The sequence below is a fragment of the Geotrypetes seraphini genome, chromosome 9 (assembly GCF_902459505.1).
Source record: "Geotrypetes seraphini chromosome 9, aGeoSer1.1, whole genome shotgun sequence".
Classification (NCBI taxonomy): Eukaryota; Metazoa; Chordata; class Amphibia; order Gymnophiona; family Dermophiidae; genus Geotrypetes; species Geotrypetes seraphini.
In genome coordinates, this window is record NC_047092.1 from 29700252 (window position 1) to 29718928 (window position 18677).

An 18677-nucleotide genomic window follows, 5' to 3' on the forward strand; every position below is an offset into this window, starting at 1 on the left:
AAGGAAGACCAGGATCTGTCGGCTGGGATGTGGTAGGAGTCTATTGGGATAGGGTTGGGGTCGATTGGAATCAAAGATTTGTAGGAGATTGCAGGTGGGAAGGAGCGCCTCAAGGTGGAGACCTTATCGCTGAAGAACTTTGCTAGAGAATCGGCTGAGGGGGAGGAGAGGAGGATGGAGTCATTTTTGGAGGTTAAAGAACGCCAAATGTTAAATAATGTGCTACTCTGGTTGTTGGATTTAGAGATTTTGTCACCGTAGAAGTTTTTCCTTGCTTTTTTTAGAACAGTATTATAGAATTTAATATTGACTCTCCAGGAGTGTCTGTCTGTTGGGGATTTAGATTTTTTCCATTTTTGTTCCAGAGCTCGGCATTTCTGTTTCAGTTCTCTGTGGTATGGGAGGTACCAAGGGGCCTTACGGGAATAGGAAATGGTTTTAGTGGAGAAAGGGGCGAGGGAACGGAAGGTGGACTCGGAGAGGGCGACCCAGTTTTGCCAGTTAGTTTCTGGTTCTGCTGGTTTAGGGATGGGGGAAAATTTGTCAAGAAAATTGGTCCAGTACAGATTGCTCTAGATTTTTTTTCGGAAGGTAATAGAATTTGAGGTGTGGGATGGGGGCCCAAAATGTGACATGAAGATTGAGAGACAGAAAGCCCCTAGGAAGTGGTCGGACCAGGGGACGATTTCCCAGCGAATGTCGTTGATTGAGGTTTTGTGGGTAGTAAGATCTAGAAAATTGATGATGTCTAGTGTGTGGCCTTTTTTGTGGGTTGGGGAGAGTGTGGTGGGGGAAAGCCTAAAGAGGAGAGGAAGCTATTAAATTCAATTGCATCCTTGCTGGTGACATCATCAAGGTGGAGATTGATGTCTCTGATGATCAATAATCTTTGAAATTTGAGAAAGGCGTTTGTTCGGAGGAATTGTTCCAAGGGGTAGGTGGGCGGTATAGGAGCAGGATACCCAGTGGATGAGGGTGGAGTTCATCGTTAACTGAGGCTAACATGTATTCTAATGAGGAGAGGCTGCTAACATGTATTCTAATGAGGAGAGGCTGCCCTTTTCAAGGAGCTGGACATCGAAGAATGATTTGAAAAAGAAAGCCAGGCCGCCTCCTTTTCGGCTAGGTTTGGGAGAGAAGAGGCCTTGGTATCCGTGGGAGCAAAATTCGTTTTGAGTAAATTGGTCATCTTTTGTGATCCAAGATTCTGTGATGGAATCCGGGGTCTGAGTCCTCGAGTCCTTTAAGATTTTAATCTTATTACAAGCGGATCTGGCATTGCAATAAAGTGTCGGGACTGGGGTGAGAGAATCAGTGAGTGGGTGAGTGAAAACATTTTTTTTCTGCACCAGTTTTTAACAAATTCACAAGTGAGCTGCTCTGTGTAGTTTGGTGCCTTGGAAGTGTATTATTTATGAATTGAAATAAATGTTCATATGTAGCAGATTATGGACATGTTTTTATAAGGCTTGAACAATATTTCTATGTATAAATAGCTGGTTTACAGATGTAAATAGCCCTTTGCCTTTGGGTAGCAATTTTGGAAAAGCCGCTTCTTGCACCTGTAAACCCATAAAGTTTTGAAGGGTGCTTATGCTGGGCATGGTTTAGGTTGCTCCAGAAAGTATGTTGTATATATTCTAGTTTGTAATGAAACACATGCACTTCAAAAAATTGACCGAGGGCATTTGCATCTGCTCTGAGTCATGTTGTCACTTAACTGCTAGTTTGAACCTAGATTTATTAGGAATGATTGAAAGAGAGAGCAGGTGAACATATAAGGTTTTCTGAGCAGGCTCTCCCTTTTTTTTTTTTTTACTTTACAAAATATAGAGAACAAAAGGAAGGTAGCGTTGAATTTCTTATTTCTTTAACAAGGAGAGCGAAAGCCATGGCATGCTCTGCCTGACTGTTGTTAAAACGATCACTTCTAATAAATTAACCTGTCAACATTTGCATTTAAAGGTCTGTGTCAGATGAATTAATGTGCAGTGGTTGATTTATTTATTATAGATTAACATTCCTTCTGATGATAAAGACTTTAGAGAACTCATTTTGATACTGAGGCACTAAACCAGTCTGAGAGTAAGTTAAATGTTTCTAATGAAGTAATGAAGCGGTAATAAATTGGCAGATGGAAATTGGAAGATTGTAAACTAGGGAGAAGAAGGATTTGATGAAGTAACATAGGGAAGATTGGAGAAATTCCTAGGGGGGGAACAGATAACAAAAGAGAGCAAAGTAGAGAAACAGTTTGGAAAGATGCATCTACAAATGCTGATGTTCTTGAAGTCCAATCCACTGAGAGGGCACACAGTACCAGCAGCAAGCCCAAAGTCAGAGGCAAAGGACCGAGGTTCCACAACACAAAACACACTGAAAACTCCTGAACAGCGAAAACGGAAAGAAGAACGGGAGTTTTCTGTGTACTTGGGGGGGGGGGGGCAAAGCCATGCAGGAAGCATCGCAGGGCCAGGCTGGAGATCGAAAAGATCACTCCTGCCCTGCACCGCTGGCCGTGAGATTCCAGGAGGCAGCCGTCCGCCATCCAGCGAGGGAGGTAAGGGGGAGGGGGATGATTTTAAAAGCCAGTATAGGCCGCCCCAGTTATGCAAGCCGCACCCACTGGGAAATACGGTACACACAAGTAACATACAATAATGTATTTTTCCATTCAATGAAATTCATTCATTTAAACACCTCCCCATCCAATAATGTTAATATCTCCATAAAATAGTAATTCTTTCATTTAAACACCTCCACAAAAAGAGTTGTTTTAAGTATTTTCTTAAACTTATGTAGATCCAGAAGTGCTCTCAGTGGCCCTGTCAATTTATTCCATAATAACACCCCTGCTATGGAAATTGCAGATACCCTTGTACTTTCATAATGTACTTGTGAAAACTCGTTCAGTGACAATCATATTGCTCCTTCCGTCCTTAAGGATCTAGAGGGCCGATAGTGTCATTACTTGTGTTAAATATTGGGGAATATAGAGCAAGTGGGGAGTGGGATAGAACACATCAAACTTGAGACAAACAATCTTTTATTTCTTTAAACTCAAAATAAAATACATGCAAAAACACATGAATAAAAAGTCCTATAAATGTAATGTCCAATGCTGGGAATCCGAACTTTGAAAGTAAAACTGGTAACATGTTGGATTCTAAAACGTATGTAGGACTCGTAAAGAAGCCAAAAGCACAAAAACAGGGCACTCAAAGGTCTCTGGGGATTCCCAGCATTGGAGTGACACCTAGTGGACTAATAAGCACACCCCTGTGGCAGGCCTCTACCTGGAGGCCGAAACATGGACCGTGTCGGATCTTCAACTGGATCCTTCCACAATAAGGACATTACGTTTATAAGACTTTTTATTCAGGTGTTTTTGCATGTATTTTATTTTGAGTTTAAAGAAATAAAAGATTGTTTGTCTCAAAGTTGACGTTTTCTATCCCACTCCCCACTTGCTCTATTTTCGTTGGATTTTAAGTGGGGTTTCTGTTTCCTTTCCTTTGTTCCACAAATACCAGGGAATGCCATGGTGAATAACTTTAAACACCAAAACAAGAATTTTAAAGATAATTCAGAATTTAACAGTCAGCCAATGAAGTGGTTCTTAACTTTTAGTCACTCTTGCTCACTCACCCCCCCCAAATGACTCTTAACTGTTTGTACTCTATGTATTGTTTTGTATTTGTATTGTACTGATTTCATTTGTACGCTAACATCCTATGTATGGTCTTTAGATAATTTTTGTTAACTGCATCGAACCTCACGGTATATCACGGTATACAGATAACATTTTATGTTATGTTATATGTGCCAACTTTTCAAAACGATTTGGGGTATACAGCACAAGTTATACCTCCTGGACACAGTAAAAGAACTTGCTCAATATTGGGGGTGCTCAGCTGGCATTTATTATTTGCAAAGGTGAAATGGTTGCTTGATAATGCATAAATAAAATCTTTAAACAAATTCTGGTTTGTTCAAAGGAATATTTTTGGGAGAATTTGGAAAATAGGTTAACTATATCAGGGGACTTAACATTTTTTTGGTTCCTACACCTCTTTAACTGATCAATGAAATCCTCACACCCTCTTCCTAAACCATGTGTCCACTAGTGACAGTTACACATATTGCTAATGTCACTAAAATTACAGTAGTACACAGTTATACTACCAAGAACTATTCTAATAACTGCCTTTTCTCTGCCTAGAAAATTTCAATAAATTGCTTCATTTGAAGATCCTTCCATATACTATTTGACTGCCTCCTGGACCCCTTAGAAGTGCAGTTACCACTTTTTAAGAACCCTGATCTAGATCAATGGTAAGAATTAAAATTGGTGTCTTATTCTTTTTTAAAATTCCATTAACACTCAAATAAGTTATGGAGGCAAAGCAATCAAGGATTTTATGTTTTATATACTAGTAAGAATTCCAGACTTCCAGTCCAGCAGGGTTTCTTCCAAAATCCATACTGTTAGTTTCAACACATTTTACAAATTTCATCTTTTAACTAACGTGTCCCAAGATCCATAGGCAGGCAAAGGCCAGCAGAGACCATTTCCAGGATATTTAATTGCTGTAGTTTTACTAGGACAGTGAACGTGTCCTCTGATAACCTGACTAGTTCCGAACTGGAACACATTTAGACTTACAACTGAGATTAAACCTGCCCGGAGCTCTTTTTGAGTCCGGATAATTTGTCCATGCTCTTGTTCTCAAATTATTTTTTATTACTGTCATTCGTATAGCACCCCACCAGATGTGTGTGGTGCTTTACAGACACATTTATACTAGATAGTCTCTGCATCTTGACGCTTACAGACAAATAAAAACAGATGTATAACACAGACAGAACTTAGGAAAAGGGGAGGGAAAGTTTGTCTTTGAATTTAAAAGTGAGATCAGTTATAGTGATATCGCCTGAATATCTCAGGGCCGGGATACTGAGTCTGAATAGTGGTGAGCCCAATGGAAAAGTGAAGTTACTTACCTGTAACAGGTGTTATCCAAAGATATTAGGCAGATATTCTCATATGTGGATGATGTCTGTACGGAGAGTCTAAAAGTATACTGTCACTTTAAAAACTTCAAACATTTGAAGGCCATCCATACCGTGCATGTGTGAGTGCCTTCCTGCCCAATGCTGGCTCGCGGCTCTTTCAGTTCAGTAATAAAGCTAACAAGCCAACTAGGGAAGGTGGTAGGGTTGTGATAATATCTTCCTGTTGTCTTTGAATAATACCAGTTACAGGTAAGTAACTTCACTTTGTTTCATGACAAGCAGGCAGCATATTCTACATGTGGGACTCCCTAGCTGCCAGGATCATGCTTCTGAGAAGAGGGTTATTGACAATTACCATGAGCCTGGTAAAACCAACAGGGTTGGAGAGAAGTTGGCTTCTAAGTGGAAAATAAATTTTGTAGGATTGCTTGGCCAAACTGGCTATCTTGACTAGAATAATTTTCTAAACAGCATTGAGACAGGTATGTATTGAGGACCAGGAAGCTGTGTTACAAATGTCCTCAATAGGAATGAAACATAGATGGGCTATTGAAGTTGCTATTGCTCGAACTTTATGTGCAATGACATGTCCTTCTAGTGTCATCCCAGCCCAGTGTCTGCCAGAAATATGGAGATGGAGCTCCTGTCACTAAGAGAACTAAGTCTGTTCAGATCAAATGGCAGGAAGAGTTGAAGTCCTTTAAGATTTGGTCTGATTCATGGAACAGGCAAGAGCATATTTACAATATAATGTGTGGGGCGCTGCTTTACCAGGATGTGGTTCTGGATAGAAGACAGGAAGAAATATAGACTGATTCAGAAGGAATTCCAAGATGACTTTCGGAATGAATTTAGGATGACTGTGAAGAATCACTTTGTCAAGGTAAAATGTTGTATAAGATAGATCTGATATCACTGCTTGAAGTTCACTGACTATTCTTGCAGAAGTAAGAGCTATGAGGTAGACTACTTTCCAAGTGAGATGCTTGCGAGATGAAGTCAAGAGAAGGTTCAGATGAAGGCTTCATCAGAGTGGAAAGCACAATCTTAAGGTCCCAAGGAACCAAAGGAGCTTGATAGGTTTCTTGGTATGGTACAGGCCTTTCATGAATCTGATTACCAATGGATGTACAGACAATGCTTTTTTGTCTAGTGGTGCATGAAAAGTGCTAATAGCACTGAGATGAACTCTGACTGAAGTAGTTTTAAGACCAGAGTCAGAAAGGTGCAGAAGATAGTCCAGATCTGATGGGAGAGGACAAGAGTCTGGGTCTAGTGAGTATAGATTACTGTGTAGAAGGTTTTCTAGAAGCTTCAATGATGGCCGACACTGGTGCAGAAATTGCAAAAGCATCTACTCATTGGGAGATATCATGCTGTGAGTTTCAGAATGTAGGTTGGAATGCAGAAGAAAGCCCTTGTTCTGTGTCAGCAACATTGTAAAGATTGGTAATTTGATGGGTTCTTTTCTGTTAAGTTGTAACAGGAGAGTGAACCATGGTTGATGTGGCCACTGAGGTGCTATGAGGATTATGATGGCCTGATCTTGGCAAAATTTAAATAGAGTGTTCCCAAGTAAAGGAATTGGAGGGAAAGCATAAAAGGAACTTGTTTCTCCAGTCGAGGAGAAAGGCATCTGATTCCAGATGATTGGGAGTGCATAGTCTGGAACAGAAGAGATGAGGTCTCGTACCTAGTCAAGGAGAAAAAAAAAGCATTTCTCTCATACAAACGCACAGGGGAAAAAGAAGCTACCATTGAATACAGGACAAAGTCTGCAGCGGTCAAAACAGCAGTCAGGGAGGCCAAACTTCGAACGGAAGAAACTCTAGCGAAGAACATTAAGAAAGGGGACAAATCTTTCTTCAGATACATTAGCGACAGGAAAAAGAACGCAAACGGGATAGTACGCCTTAGAACGCCAAATGGGAATTATGCGGAAACAGATTCCGATAAAGCCAAAATACTGAATGATTACTTCTGTTCAGTCTTTACATGCGAGGCGCCGGGACAAGGGCCACAGCTGGAAGCAAAGCAAAGCATGGAAGACCCATTTCAGAATTTTGAGTTCACACCAGCTGATGTTTACAGAGAATTGTCAGGACTCAAGGTGAACAAAGCCATGGGACCGGACAATTTGCACCCAAGAGTGCTCAGAGAGCTATGCGATATTTTGGCGGAACCGTTAGCCGTACTCTTCAATCTCTCCCTGAGAACGGGGAGAGTCCCCCTAGACTGGAAAACTGCCAACGTTGTTCCTCTACACAAGAAGGGTTGCAGAGCAGAGGCTGCGAATTACAGACCAGTGAGCCTCACATCAATAGTGTGTAAACTCATGGAAACCCTACTTAAAGGCAAACTAGACACAATACTGGATGAGGGGAATCTGAGGGATCCCTGCCAACATGGATTCACTAGGGGCAGGTCATGCCAGTCCAATCTTATCAGCTTCTTTGACTGGGTGACAGGAAAGCTGGACTTGGGAGAGTCTCTGGACATAGTGTACTTGGATTTCAGTAAAGCCTTTGACAGTGTCCCACACCGTAGACTATTAAACAAGATGAAATCAATGGGGTTAGGTGAGAAACTAACTACATGGGTCAAGGAGTGGCTGAGTGGAAGACTTCAGAGGGTGGTGGTCAATGGCACCCTCTCTGAGACATCGGAAGTGACTAGCGGAGTGCCGCAGGGCTCAGTCCTGGGACCATCCCTTTTCAACATATTCATAAGGGACTTGACCCGAGGACTACAGGGTAAAGTAGCACTGTTTGCCGACGACGCCAAACTGTGTAATATAGTAGGTGAAAGCAATCTCAAAGATAGTATGATGCAGGATCTGATCACATTGGAAAACTGGTCCTCAACATGGCAGCTGGGCTTCAACGCTAAGAAGTGTAAGGTCATGCATCTCGGTAGCAGAAATCCATGCAGAACATACACCTTGAATGGAGAAACACTAGCTAAGACTTCAGAAGAACGGGACTTGGGAGTGATCATCAGCGCAGACATGAAGGCTGCCAAACAAGTAGAGAAGGCCTCATCCAAGGCAAGACAAATGATGGGATGTATCAATAGAAGCTTCGTCAGCCGCAAACCTGAAGTCATAATGCCACTCTACAGAACCATGGTGAGACCTCATCTGGAATACTGTGTGCAATTCTGGAGGCCACATTACCGGAAAGATGTGCTTCGAGCTGAGTCGGTCCAACGGATGGCCACTAGGAAGGTCGCTGGACTCAAGGGTCTCTCATACGAAGAAAGACTGGGCAAGCTGCAACTCTATACCCTAGAGGAGCGCAGGGAAAGGGGTGACATGATCGAGACATTCAAGTACGTCACAGGTCGTGTAGAGGTAGAAAACGATATATTCTTTCCCAAGGGACCCTCGGTCACAAGGGGGCACCCGCTCAAACTCAGAGGAGGGAAATTTAGTGGTGACATCAGGAAGTATTTCTTCACAGAAAGGGTGATAGATCACTGGAACAAACTTCCGGTGCAGGTGATCAAGGCCACCAGTGTGCTCGACTTTAAGAATAAATGGGACATCCACGTGGGATCCCTGCGACGGTCGAGTTAAGGAACTAAGTCATTAGCACTCAGACTTAATAGGGTGGGTAAATGGAGTGGGCAGACTTGATGGGCAGTGGCCCTTTTCTGCCGTCATCTTTCTATGTTTCTATGTTTCTATGTAAGAGGAAGCAAAGAGGTCTACTTCTGGTGTTCCCCAATCCGCACATATCTGATGTAGAGTGGTGGAATTAAACATCTACTCGTGTGGATGTAACATTTTACTCAATTTATCTGCCAAGATATTCTGTTTTCCTACCAGGTAGATTGTTTTCAGGAAAATGTTGAGTAGTCGCCCAGAACCAGATCTGCATGGCCTCCTTGTAAAGATGGTGAAAGCCTGACACCCCCCCCCTTGCTTGTTCACGTAGTACATGGCTACTTGGTTGTCTGTCCCACTTCAGCTCCTTGTGACTCTGGGTAAGTCACTAAACCCTCCATTGCCCCAGGTGCAAAACATGTAAACAGTGGCATGGTGGTTGGGGCTGTGGCCTCTGCGCCCTGGGGTTCTGGGTTTGGGCCCACATTGTTCCTTGTGACCTTGGGCAAGTCATTTAATCCCCCCATTGCCCCAGATACATTAGATAGATTGTGAGCCCACTGGGACAGACAGGGAAAAATGCCTGAGTACCTGAACAAATTCATGTAAACCATTCTGAGCTCCCTTGAGAGAATGGTCTAGAAAGTGGAATAAATAAATAAATTTAATTGTAACCATAAAAGGTGGTATATCAAATCCCATCACCTTTCCTTTCCCTTACGCAGGGGTGTCCAACCTGCGGCCCCGTGAACTATTTTGTGCGGCCCCGGTCGAGGGTGATGCAGTATTTTCCTCTGCTTCCCTGGGTGTTTACTGTCTTGCCGGCTCCTTCCTCTGTCTTGCTGCAGCGTTTCCGTGGCCCCAGAAACATTTTTTCGGCCAATGCAGCCCAGGAAAGCCAAAAGGCTGGACACCCCTGCCTTACAGTATCACATCATCCAGATTACAACCTCCAGAAACCTCCAGTTTTCTTCAGAACCAATATGGCTATTAGAAATCTACATTATTTTAATAATATAAGGGTTATCAATTTTGTAAACAATATATTGGAACAGAATTATTTAAGCCACAGGTACTACAGATCATCTGGTGAATTATTTTATAATAATAAGCCTACAAAACTTTCCAATAGCTGCTTTTCTTATGTAGGGGAGGGGGAAGAGATTTAGATTTAATTCAGTGGTCTCAAACCTAAACCTTTTTGCAGGGACATATTTTGGATTTGTAAGTACTTGGAAGGTCTCAGAAAAAAATAGTTAATGTCTTATTAAAGAAATGACAATTTTGCATGAGGTAAAACTCTATAGTTTATAAATCTTTCCTTTTGGCTAAGTCTTAATAATAATATTGTCATTTATAGCTAGAGTCATATGATCAAGAAACTGTTTTATTTTACTTTTGTGATTATGATAAACATACCAAGGGCCTCAAAATAGTACCTGGCGGGCTGCATGTGGCTCCCCGGGCCTCGGATTTGAGACCACTGATTTAACTCATACCTTTTTCAGTTCTACCTCAGGTAAATTATATTCAGATACGGCAGGTATTTTCCTGTCCCTTCTGACTGTTTGTTAATCAGATCTATAGTGAGACACTATTAAAATAAATTTTACAATTATTCTCTACCTTGGTTCCAACTTCATTTGAGATTTTAGACCAAAAGCATACTAACAGAGCTCAAATTGCACCCATATTTCAACTTTCCTTATTTTAGAGCACTATCAGCTCTAGGCTTTTTCAATAAACCATTGAGTAATTTCCCTTTTCAAGTCATCCAAGAAGCAATAAATACAGTTTGTAAACTCACAGCTTAAAGACAGTTCATGAGATCCTCTTTGCAAAAACCAACATTCACCTTTTTTTCACAGTTCCAAAAGACAGTTCATAAAATGTTCTTCACATGAAGCAGCAAAAGTCCTGGAACCCTCCATCTTACTCGTCTTTAGATGCTACGTCCCCAAAACCAAGTGACTACCTTATGTGGCTCTCAAGGTTGCTGGGAAATGTGATCTACTTCCTGTCTTCTGTCTTGATGAGCCTTCTGTTAAAAGCACAGTAGAACATCAGCTTTAAAGACCCCACAGGCTCCTTCTGATATGCCCATATATCACAGTATTTCTTTTGCTGGCCACTTTGAAATGCATCACACTGTGCAGAGCTTCTAGTTATAATAGTATAGAACTATCAATAATGAAACTAAAGCTTAATGTTTAACTCCTTACGAGCTGCAAGTGGTGTTAATATTCTATTGCATTATGGTTGGTGGAAATGGAAATGCATTTCACACCACAAAATGTATTTATGATTTGAAAATGTAAGCAGGGTTACAGGTTTATTTATTTGATAACCAATTAATTCACTATACAAGGACATATAAGTGGTGTACAATATATATTAAAAAAAAAAAAAAAAAACCACCCATAAGATATGAACACCATCAAATGAATAAAGGGCCTGATTATAGTAATAGTGCTTTAACTTAGGCCACCTAACTTACCCCCCTTTTTACAAAATCGTAGTGTAGTTTATAGCCCCAGCCATGGCGGTAACAATTCTAACGCTTATAGAATTCCTATGAGCGTCAGAGCTGTTACCGCTGCAGCAGGCACTAAAAACCACAGTACAATTTTGTGTAAAAAAAAAAAAAAAAGGGGGTGTTAATTGACTGTATCGTTTAAAATCAATTTAAGTCTATAAAAAAAAATGTTGGCACCCATAGGCGCCTACAAAAAAGGACACCATAATTGCATCTACAGAGGTGCTTAATAGCACCCAAGGTCATGGTAGGAGAGGTTTATGCTGAAAATGACCTCATATTCCTCTGTAGATGCAATTCACATCAAACAGAGGCGCTGGTAATTTAGGCCTGCAAAACCCTGTCCTAAATTGCCGGTGCCTATGTTACACGTAAGCCACGATTCTCTGCCTATGTGTTATTGGCGTGCTGCTGGGTATTGTTTTTTTGAGGTGCTGGCCGATGTAGGCCCTGCTACTAGAATCGGGCCCAAAGTGGATGTGTATATTTACTTATCTTTTGTAATTGCGATTGCTTTTATGTTTTTTTTTGTTTTTTTTGCATGTAGATTTTTCTCAAGAGCGATCGTGTTGCCAGAATGGTCCACAGCGGAGGGTGCTCTGCAAATGATTTCAGAGACGTTTTCAAGAAAAACATAGAAAAAAGAGTCCGAAGTTTACCAGAAATTGATGGATTAAGCAAAGAGACTGTTCTGAGCTCCTGGATAGCCAAGTATGATGCCATTTACAGAGGAGAAGAGGACCTGCGCAAACAACCGAACAGAATGGCATTAAGTGCTGTGTCGGAATTAATTCTTAGTAAAGACCAGCTTTATGAAATGTTTCAACAGATTCTGGGGATCAAAAAATTCGAACATCAGTTGCTTTATAATGCCTGTCAGGTAAGTTCTCCATTTCTCTAATATTTTCACAAACATTCATTTTTTTTTTTTTTTTTGGGGGGGGGCATTTATGAACAATTAGCATGTGGTAACATTAGCATATGCATGCGCATGCTATGTGAAATGGCTTAGCATGTGCTAAGCCATTTGTCATAGGACCCATGGGAATAAAATGTGTCCTGTGACAGATGATGTGGGCCAACTCCTTTATGTTTATAAGGATTAATTTTAACTAGAGTCTCTGAATGAAAGGTTTATTTCCAAAATCCACCACATCCATATTAGTTGCAGTAGTCTTAGATGGTTTTAGAAATATGCATTTCAATTGCCAGTTCCGTGTTTTGTATTTATTTGTATTTCTATTCCTGCACAAAATCAACCTATCTTCAAATAAGAAAATACTTTACTAGTCAATGGTGGCTAAATGTGGCTCATGAGTACCCTGACAGGTTGTGAAACTAGCCACACTAGCCACAACATAACACTTTCACCAAATATGGTGCAATAGATGGAAACTTCACTGTAATCTAACAATTGTAAACCAATCCAACTTGGTCTGCACAAGTTAATTGGAATTTAAATAAGGAGGAAAAAGCCTCTGAAAATGCAGCACAAGTCAGCCACTGCAGCGGCTCAAGGCCTGCCCCAACAAACTCTGTGCAATGCAAAGAATGATAAACTAGGTAGTTTTGTCTATTATCTATCTTATGCAGAGGATCGGCACACCAGTGATGGCCAGCGTTTCACAATTCCATGCTGCCTCGATGTAACTGCCAATCGATCCTCTTCAGGGAGCTCAAACATAATGTCTCTCCCTGCAGCATGGAACTATGAAACGCTGGCCATTGTTGGTGTGCCGATCCTCTGCATAAGATAAATATTTTTGCACTGTTTTCAGTTTGGATGAGAATTTAGTTCCTTTGGGAAGGATATTTTTTGAGGTCTTCCTTCCTCTAGTGGTCTTAAAGCGTTGGCATGTCCCACTTGTTTGGAGTGGTTCAACAGGATGATAAAAAAGGTGAATTTTATCCTTGCCCACCAATTTCATTTCTTTGATTGCTGCTATGTCAGTGCATCACCTGCCTGGGAAGATGAAGGCTAATCGGGACATACCCATCAGCTTCGTTCAGCAAGTTGACTTTGATCCCACTTGAGCAGATTGTTTCTCAACCCTGTTGAATTTGGGTTTGGTGAACGTTTCACAGATGTGTTTTATTCTTTTGTGTTTTGCTTTGTCAATACTATTATGGCAAGTTCCAGACCATTACCACTTGTTATACTGGTGATGTTATCACTAGAAATCAGGGTCCTCTACATCCATTTGCTTCTTAGGGAGCACAACTTGTTTGGACTGGTCTAGCAAGAATCAAGGAAGGAAATTAGCAGGTAAGAGAATGATTAAAAAAAAAAATGCATGCATGACCTAAAACAATAGATATTTTTAAAGCCTTTGTAATTTGTATCAATTTCCTCTTAATATTCAAGGGGAAAGTTATTTTGAATTTAAATGAAGATGAAAGTGTAAAGAGCCACTGTAGTGTGAACATAACATGTTCACTCTTGTAGTGTCCCATTTTTTTTTGTATGTTAATGATGATGGACAGGTGAAGAGGAGTCTGCATCGAAATTTATTCATGGAGCTTTTCTGCAGGCAGAATCTAAATGAGATCTTTAGACCTAAATGGGGAAAATGCAAAATCATTACACTTTTTTGAATTAATGAATGAGCAAAACATTTCTATTTACATGCTTGCACTAAGCAATTACATAATTAAAACTACTTTTTGCTTCCTGAAAATATGCATAAAGATATATACTCAGAAAGAAGAGTGGCTTAGAAATAAAACCCGGAGAAGTTACAATAGAGCAAAACATGTAGGCAGGTAGAATCTGCTAAAATTCTAGCTGGTTCTGCTTGTAACCTTAACAGAGGACCTAGGTGTCAGAATGGGGCAGTGATGCTATAAGGGGGAATGGGACTTGTATACCACCTTTTTGTGGTTACACATTCAAAGTGGTTTACATATATATACAGGTACAGTCAAACCTCGGTTTGCGAGTAACCCGGTTTGCGAGTGTTTTGCAAGACAAGCAAAACACTCAAGCAAACTGTGACTCGCAAACCGAGTGTTGCCTCGGTAAACGAGCACTTACGCGCCACTCGTGAGCCTCTGACGGTTGGTGTCTACTCTTCCTTTCTGTCTGCAGCAACTCTAGCCCGAGGCCGTGCTAACAGGGCACAGAAGGCAAAGGCTGCATAAGTGGAGACACCGGCACCATATCCGCCGCCGACTCAAACATTGCCGGAGTCTGAGAATGCCAGGGCAATTGCGCGGATGCCCGTCCTCCCGCACATGCGTCTATTCGGCTGCTTCCCTCCCAACTGCGGGGCACCAGCAACCGAAACCGAGCTCGGGGCCGCTGCTGTTTCACCATACGGGCAATCCTCCGCTCAACTCATTTTCCCGAAATCAGGCGGGCGTTGAGTTGCTAAAAAGGTGACTGCTGACTAGAAAGGACCCCGCTGGAGGACCTGTGGCTGTTAGAGGTGGAAACGATGGCAGCTGACTAGTGGGTGATGCTTGATGTAGGACTTCGCAGGTGACAGTGGTGCTCCCGATGCTGAAGGAGCTGGAAGTGAAGGAGGTGAGCCAGGCGATGAGGGAGGTAGAATAGTTGGTCTTCTCGTTTGTTCCGGCTCCTTTTGGCTTGGCTAAGGAATTGGGTTTAATGTCCTCTGAAGCTCCTTGTGACTCTGGGCAAAGTCACTTAACCCTCCCTCTTCTGCGTCTTACTTACTACCGGTACAAGTTTTGGGGATGTGGAACGAATCATCCGAGCTTCCATTGTTTGCTATGGGGAAATGTGCTTTGATATACGAGTACCTTGGATTACGAGCATGCTTCTGGAACGAATTATGCTCGCAAACCAAGGTCCCACTGTACTTATTTTATACCTGGGGCAATGGAGGATTAAGTGACTTGCCCAGAGTCGCAAGGGGCAGCACTGGAATTGATTCCACAACCTCAGAGTGCTGAGGCAACAGCTCTACCACTAGGCCACGCCTCACCTCTTGCTATAGACCTCTTGCAGCCAGCCATTGTGGGGCCTTGAACATGCACACGGTGGATAGAGAAGTGAGAAGAGGTGGGAGGTGGACAGGATGAGGGGTCCTCTTCAAGATGGTGCCCGGGGTGGACCGCCCCCCACCTTTACTACACCACTGAACAGATTGGCAAAATATTGATTCATTTTTGTCATATTTCTTTTTTGTCAGTCTCCATGTTAAAAAAAAAAACAACATAAAACAAAATCCATCTGGAGACCCTGCTCCCAAGAGAAACCAACAGAGATACAGTCCCAAGTGGGGTTCCAGACAAAAAGAACAAGAGGTAGCCTCCAGAACCTGACAAATTTAATTCTAACAAGTCTACTTCTCCAGTCTCACCTTGCTTACGATGTCTAGCCAGTGTGACCTCAATTAGCTGATGAATTTTTTTAACTAGAATTTCACGAGTTCCTGAATGTTGTGCTGAAAATTTATCGTTATAAATTAGGGGTAAGAGCTTGAAATGTATTTTTATTAGTTATTTGAAGTATAATTTCCTAAGGGGCATATATTTCATGTCTGTAGAGAACATCTTTTTCCTCTTCCCTCCTCTATTACTCGGAACTGTAAGTAGTTTTAACTTTTACTTCCAAACTGAACTAATATCGAAGTAGATCAGATGATGTCTTTAAACAATAATGATTTGCTTTGTGTTTGTTAACTGTGATAATGCATAATGAGGTTTATTTTATTTGGCAAAGAAATATTTTTAAAAAACTGTAATTAACCATCAATTAAGGTACTGTGAAGTGTTAACATTTTTAGATTGATAGCTGATTGTGGCAGCCAAAGAAATTTATTTGGCGGAAGTTATTACTGTGACATTCAAGATGCCATTTATCTACTGCAAACAACATTTGTTGGCATTAATTGCCTTAATTTCATTCCTCTGTTTTGGATTTAAAATTCAAAAGGCAGTGCAGTCTATAGTTCTTTGAGACAAACCTGAAAATTAAACTTATATTTCCAGTAAACTTATTTACTCAACATCCTATAGACAACAATTGAAAACGTGGCTTTTTCAAAAAATATTTAAGGTTGGACTGAATAAATGTGAATAATTACCTTTCAAGAAGTTTTTAGAGGACTTGTAATGGAATGTATAGAATTATTTGACTCTGTTCATAATTTAGGGGTCCTTTTATCAAGCCACGCTAACGGGGTTAGCGTGTCGGACATTTCATCACGCGCTAACCCCCGCGGCCGGCTAAAAAAACTAACGCCTGCTCAATGCGGCTAGCGCGGCAGGCGGTTTAAAGCGCGGTATTACACGCGTTAAATCCCTACCGCAGCTTGATAAAAGGACCCCTTAATTAATTTATTTTTTTATTCTGTGATCTGCCTTGAACTGAAAGGTAAAGCAGAATAGAAATGCATATGTAAATGTTAATCACATCAGAGTAGTTGGATGAAAGCCCTCAGTATTTACACTGATTTCTAGAATTAAATGTACATTAAGATAAAAGATGTCAAAGGTTAACTGCCTAGCTTTTTTAGGTGTAACTGGCTCTATCCCAGAGGATCCCTGTCAGCATAAACTCATCGAGCCAGTAGCCTGGTAATATTATCAGACTGGACTCTGTGGCATAGATGCACTAAAGAGGATTGGAAAGACGGTGTGGGACTCTCCGATCTGACTTTGGCCGATTCAAAAAGAGCTATTGATGCACTAAAAAGTTTGCTTGCAAATGATTCACACGGAGGTTCGTTGTAATCCCCATCTCTCTTGTCTGACTGATGGCTGTGAGAGTGACTCTCACATGTGCAGAGCTGGTAGGGAAAGCCTGAACAGCTGAGAGGAAGGGGAAGCCCCGAAAGCAGCCTCCTGCCACTCAGCTGTTCAGGGCAGGAAACTTTTTTTTTTTCTCTTTTTTGTAATGGACACAGATGCCATGGCGACTCCCCCCCCCCCCCCATGAGAGAAAATTGGCAGGAGGCCCCACCCGAACCATCCTCTACCCTCCCCCCCAAAAAGATAGGAGGGGATGCACCATTGCTTTGTCTACCAGTTAGGATTCATTAGGATGCTTTGCCACCGCCTAACTTTCAGCGGCCCTACGAGAATCAGAATCATAGGGCCGGATTCTGCAACCGATGCTGGTATTGGTCACCACCTCCAAAACTTATGCTGAAAGGCACGTGGGATCTCTTAGAGAGAGGAAGAGATAATGGTTACTGTGGATGGGCAGACTGGATGTGCCATTTGGCCTTTATCTGCCATCATGTTTCTATATACCAATGCTGGTTGCAGAATCGCCATGTGTAAAGTATGCGCCGGAAATGTAGGCCAAGGGGTTTACTGGCCTACATTTCTGGCACCTACTTTACACAAGAATCATGTCCATAGGGGCTCCTGCTGGCACCTAAGGTCACTTCTGGCACAAGCCATGCCCACTTTGACCGTAGGCGCCGGTGGCCTGTTCTGCAGGCATCTACATTTTTTTTTTTTTTAAATTAGTTTTTAATTGGTTTTAAACAACATGGTCAATTACCGCATTGTTTAATGCCAATTAAACCAATTAAGTTAGGCGGCAGTAGGACGCCTACCTCCACCTAATCTTTGGCATCTCTATGAGAATCGGGGCCATAATGTTTACAAAATAGTCTCAACATATGCATCCTCCCACACGGGAGGAGTGTGTGGCGCAGTGGTTGGATCTACAGCCTCAGCACTCTGGGGTTGTGGGTTCAAACCCCGCGCTGCTCCTTGTGACCCTGGGCAAGTCACTTATGTTTATTTTATTTTTATTTTTCCTCTAACTCTACTTTTCACTTCTCTATTACCCTCCAGGTACTTTAGTTAGATTGTGAGCCTTCGGGACAGTAAGGGAATTTTTCAAGTACCTTTCTTATTTCTAATCTTAATGTATATTTTCTGTAAACCGCTTAGAACCTAACGGATGTAGCGGTATATAAGAAATAAATTACATTACATTACATTACTTAGTCCTCCATAGCACCAGGTACGTTAGATAGATTGTGAGCCCACCAGGACAGATAGGGAAAATGCTTGAGTACCTGATTGTTAAACCGCTTAGATAACCTTGATAGGCGGTATATAAAAACCTAATAAACTTGAAACTTGAATCTTTGTACCTTCACAGCCTGGGGACCTGTTATAAAATCATCCTTTAAATTTACTAAAAATGAAGGCATTTTCTCATGTTCTGTGTAGCTCACCAGCTCACCTCTGATGCCCTCATTTCATTTTTGGTGTTCTTGAAGTTCATAATATGATGAGAAGGAGTCTGATGAGGAAATCTGAGAGAAGACAAAAGATGAACATCTTAAGATGAATAGAATCATCAAACAAAAGAGAAAGGACTGAAAGTCAGAGTTAACTTTTGCAGCTGGTGCTACAGTTCAAAATAAGCAGATGCAAAGTCATAACGTGGAGCAAGAAAAGACCATCGTAAACTTCAGGGGCATTATTTAGCCTGCAAGAGTAAAGATTTTTTTTTTTTTAAAGGCTGACTACAATGGGTTGAATTAGGCCCAGGTATTCAGTGCCGGGCCTAATAGTGGGTAC

The 18677-nt window shown here is 41.5% G+C and overlaps 1 protein-coding gene across 10 annotated transcripts in view; it reads left to right on the top strand.

The window, feature by feature from the left end:
- The window catches only part of CADPS2 (calcium dependent secretion activator 2), a 575994-nt gene that overhangs the window by 122223 nt on the left and 435094 nt on the right, over nt 1-18677 (top strand). For 9 of the 10 annotated variants that reach the window (XM_033958190.1, XM_033958192.1, XM_033958189.1 and 6 more), the window contains exon 3: nt 11707-12039. In XM_033958190.1, the coding sequence (XP_033814081.1) occupies nt 11707-12039 (333 nt within the window). Of the gene's footprint in view, nt 1-4222; nt 4336-11706; nt 12040-18677 lie in introns of all 10 variants that reach the window. The other variant, XM_033958198.1, reaches the window with a different exon arrangement.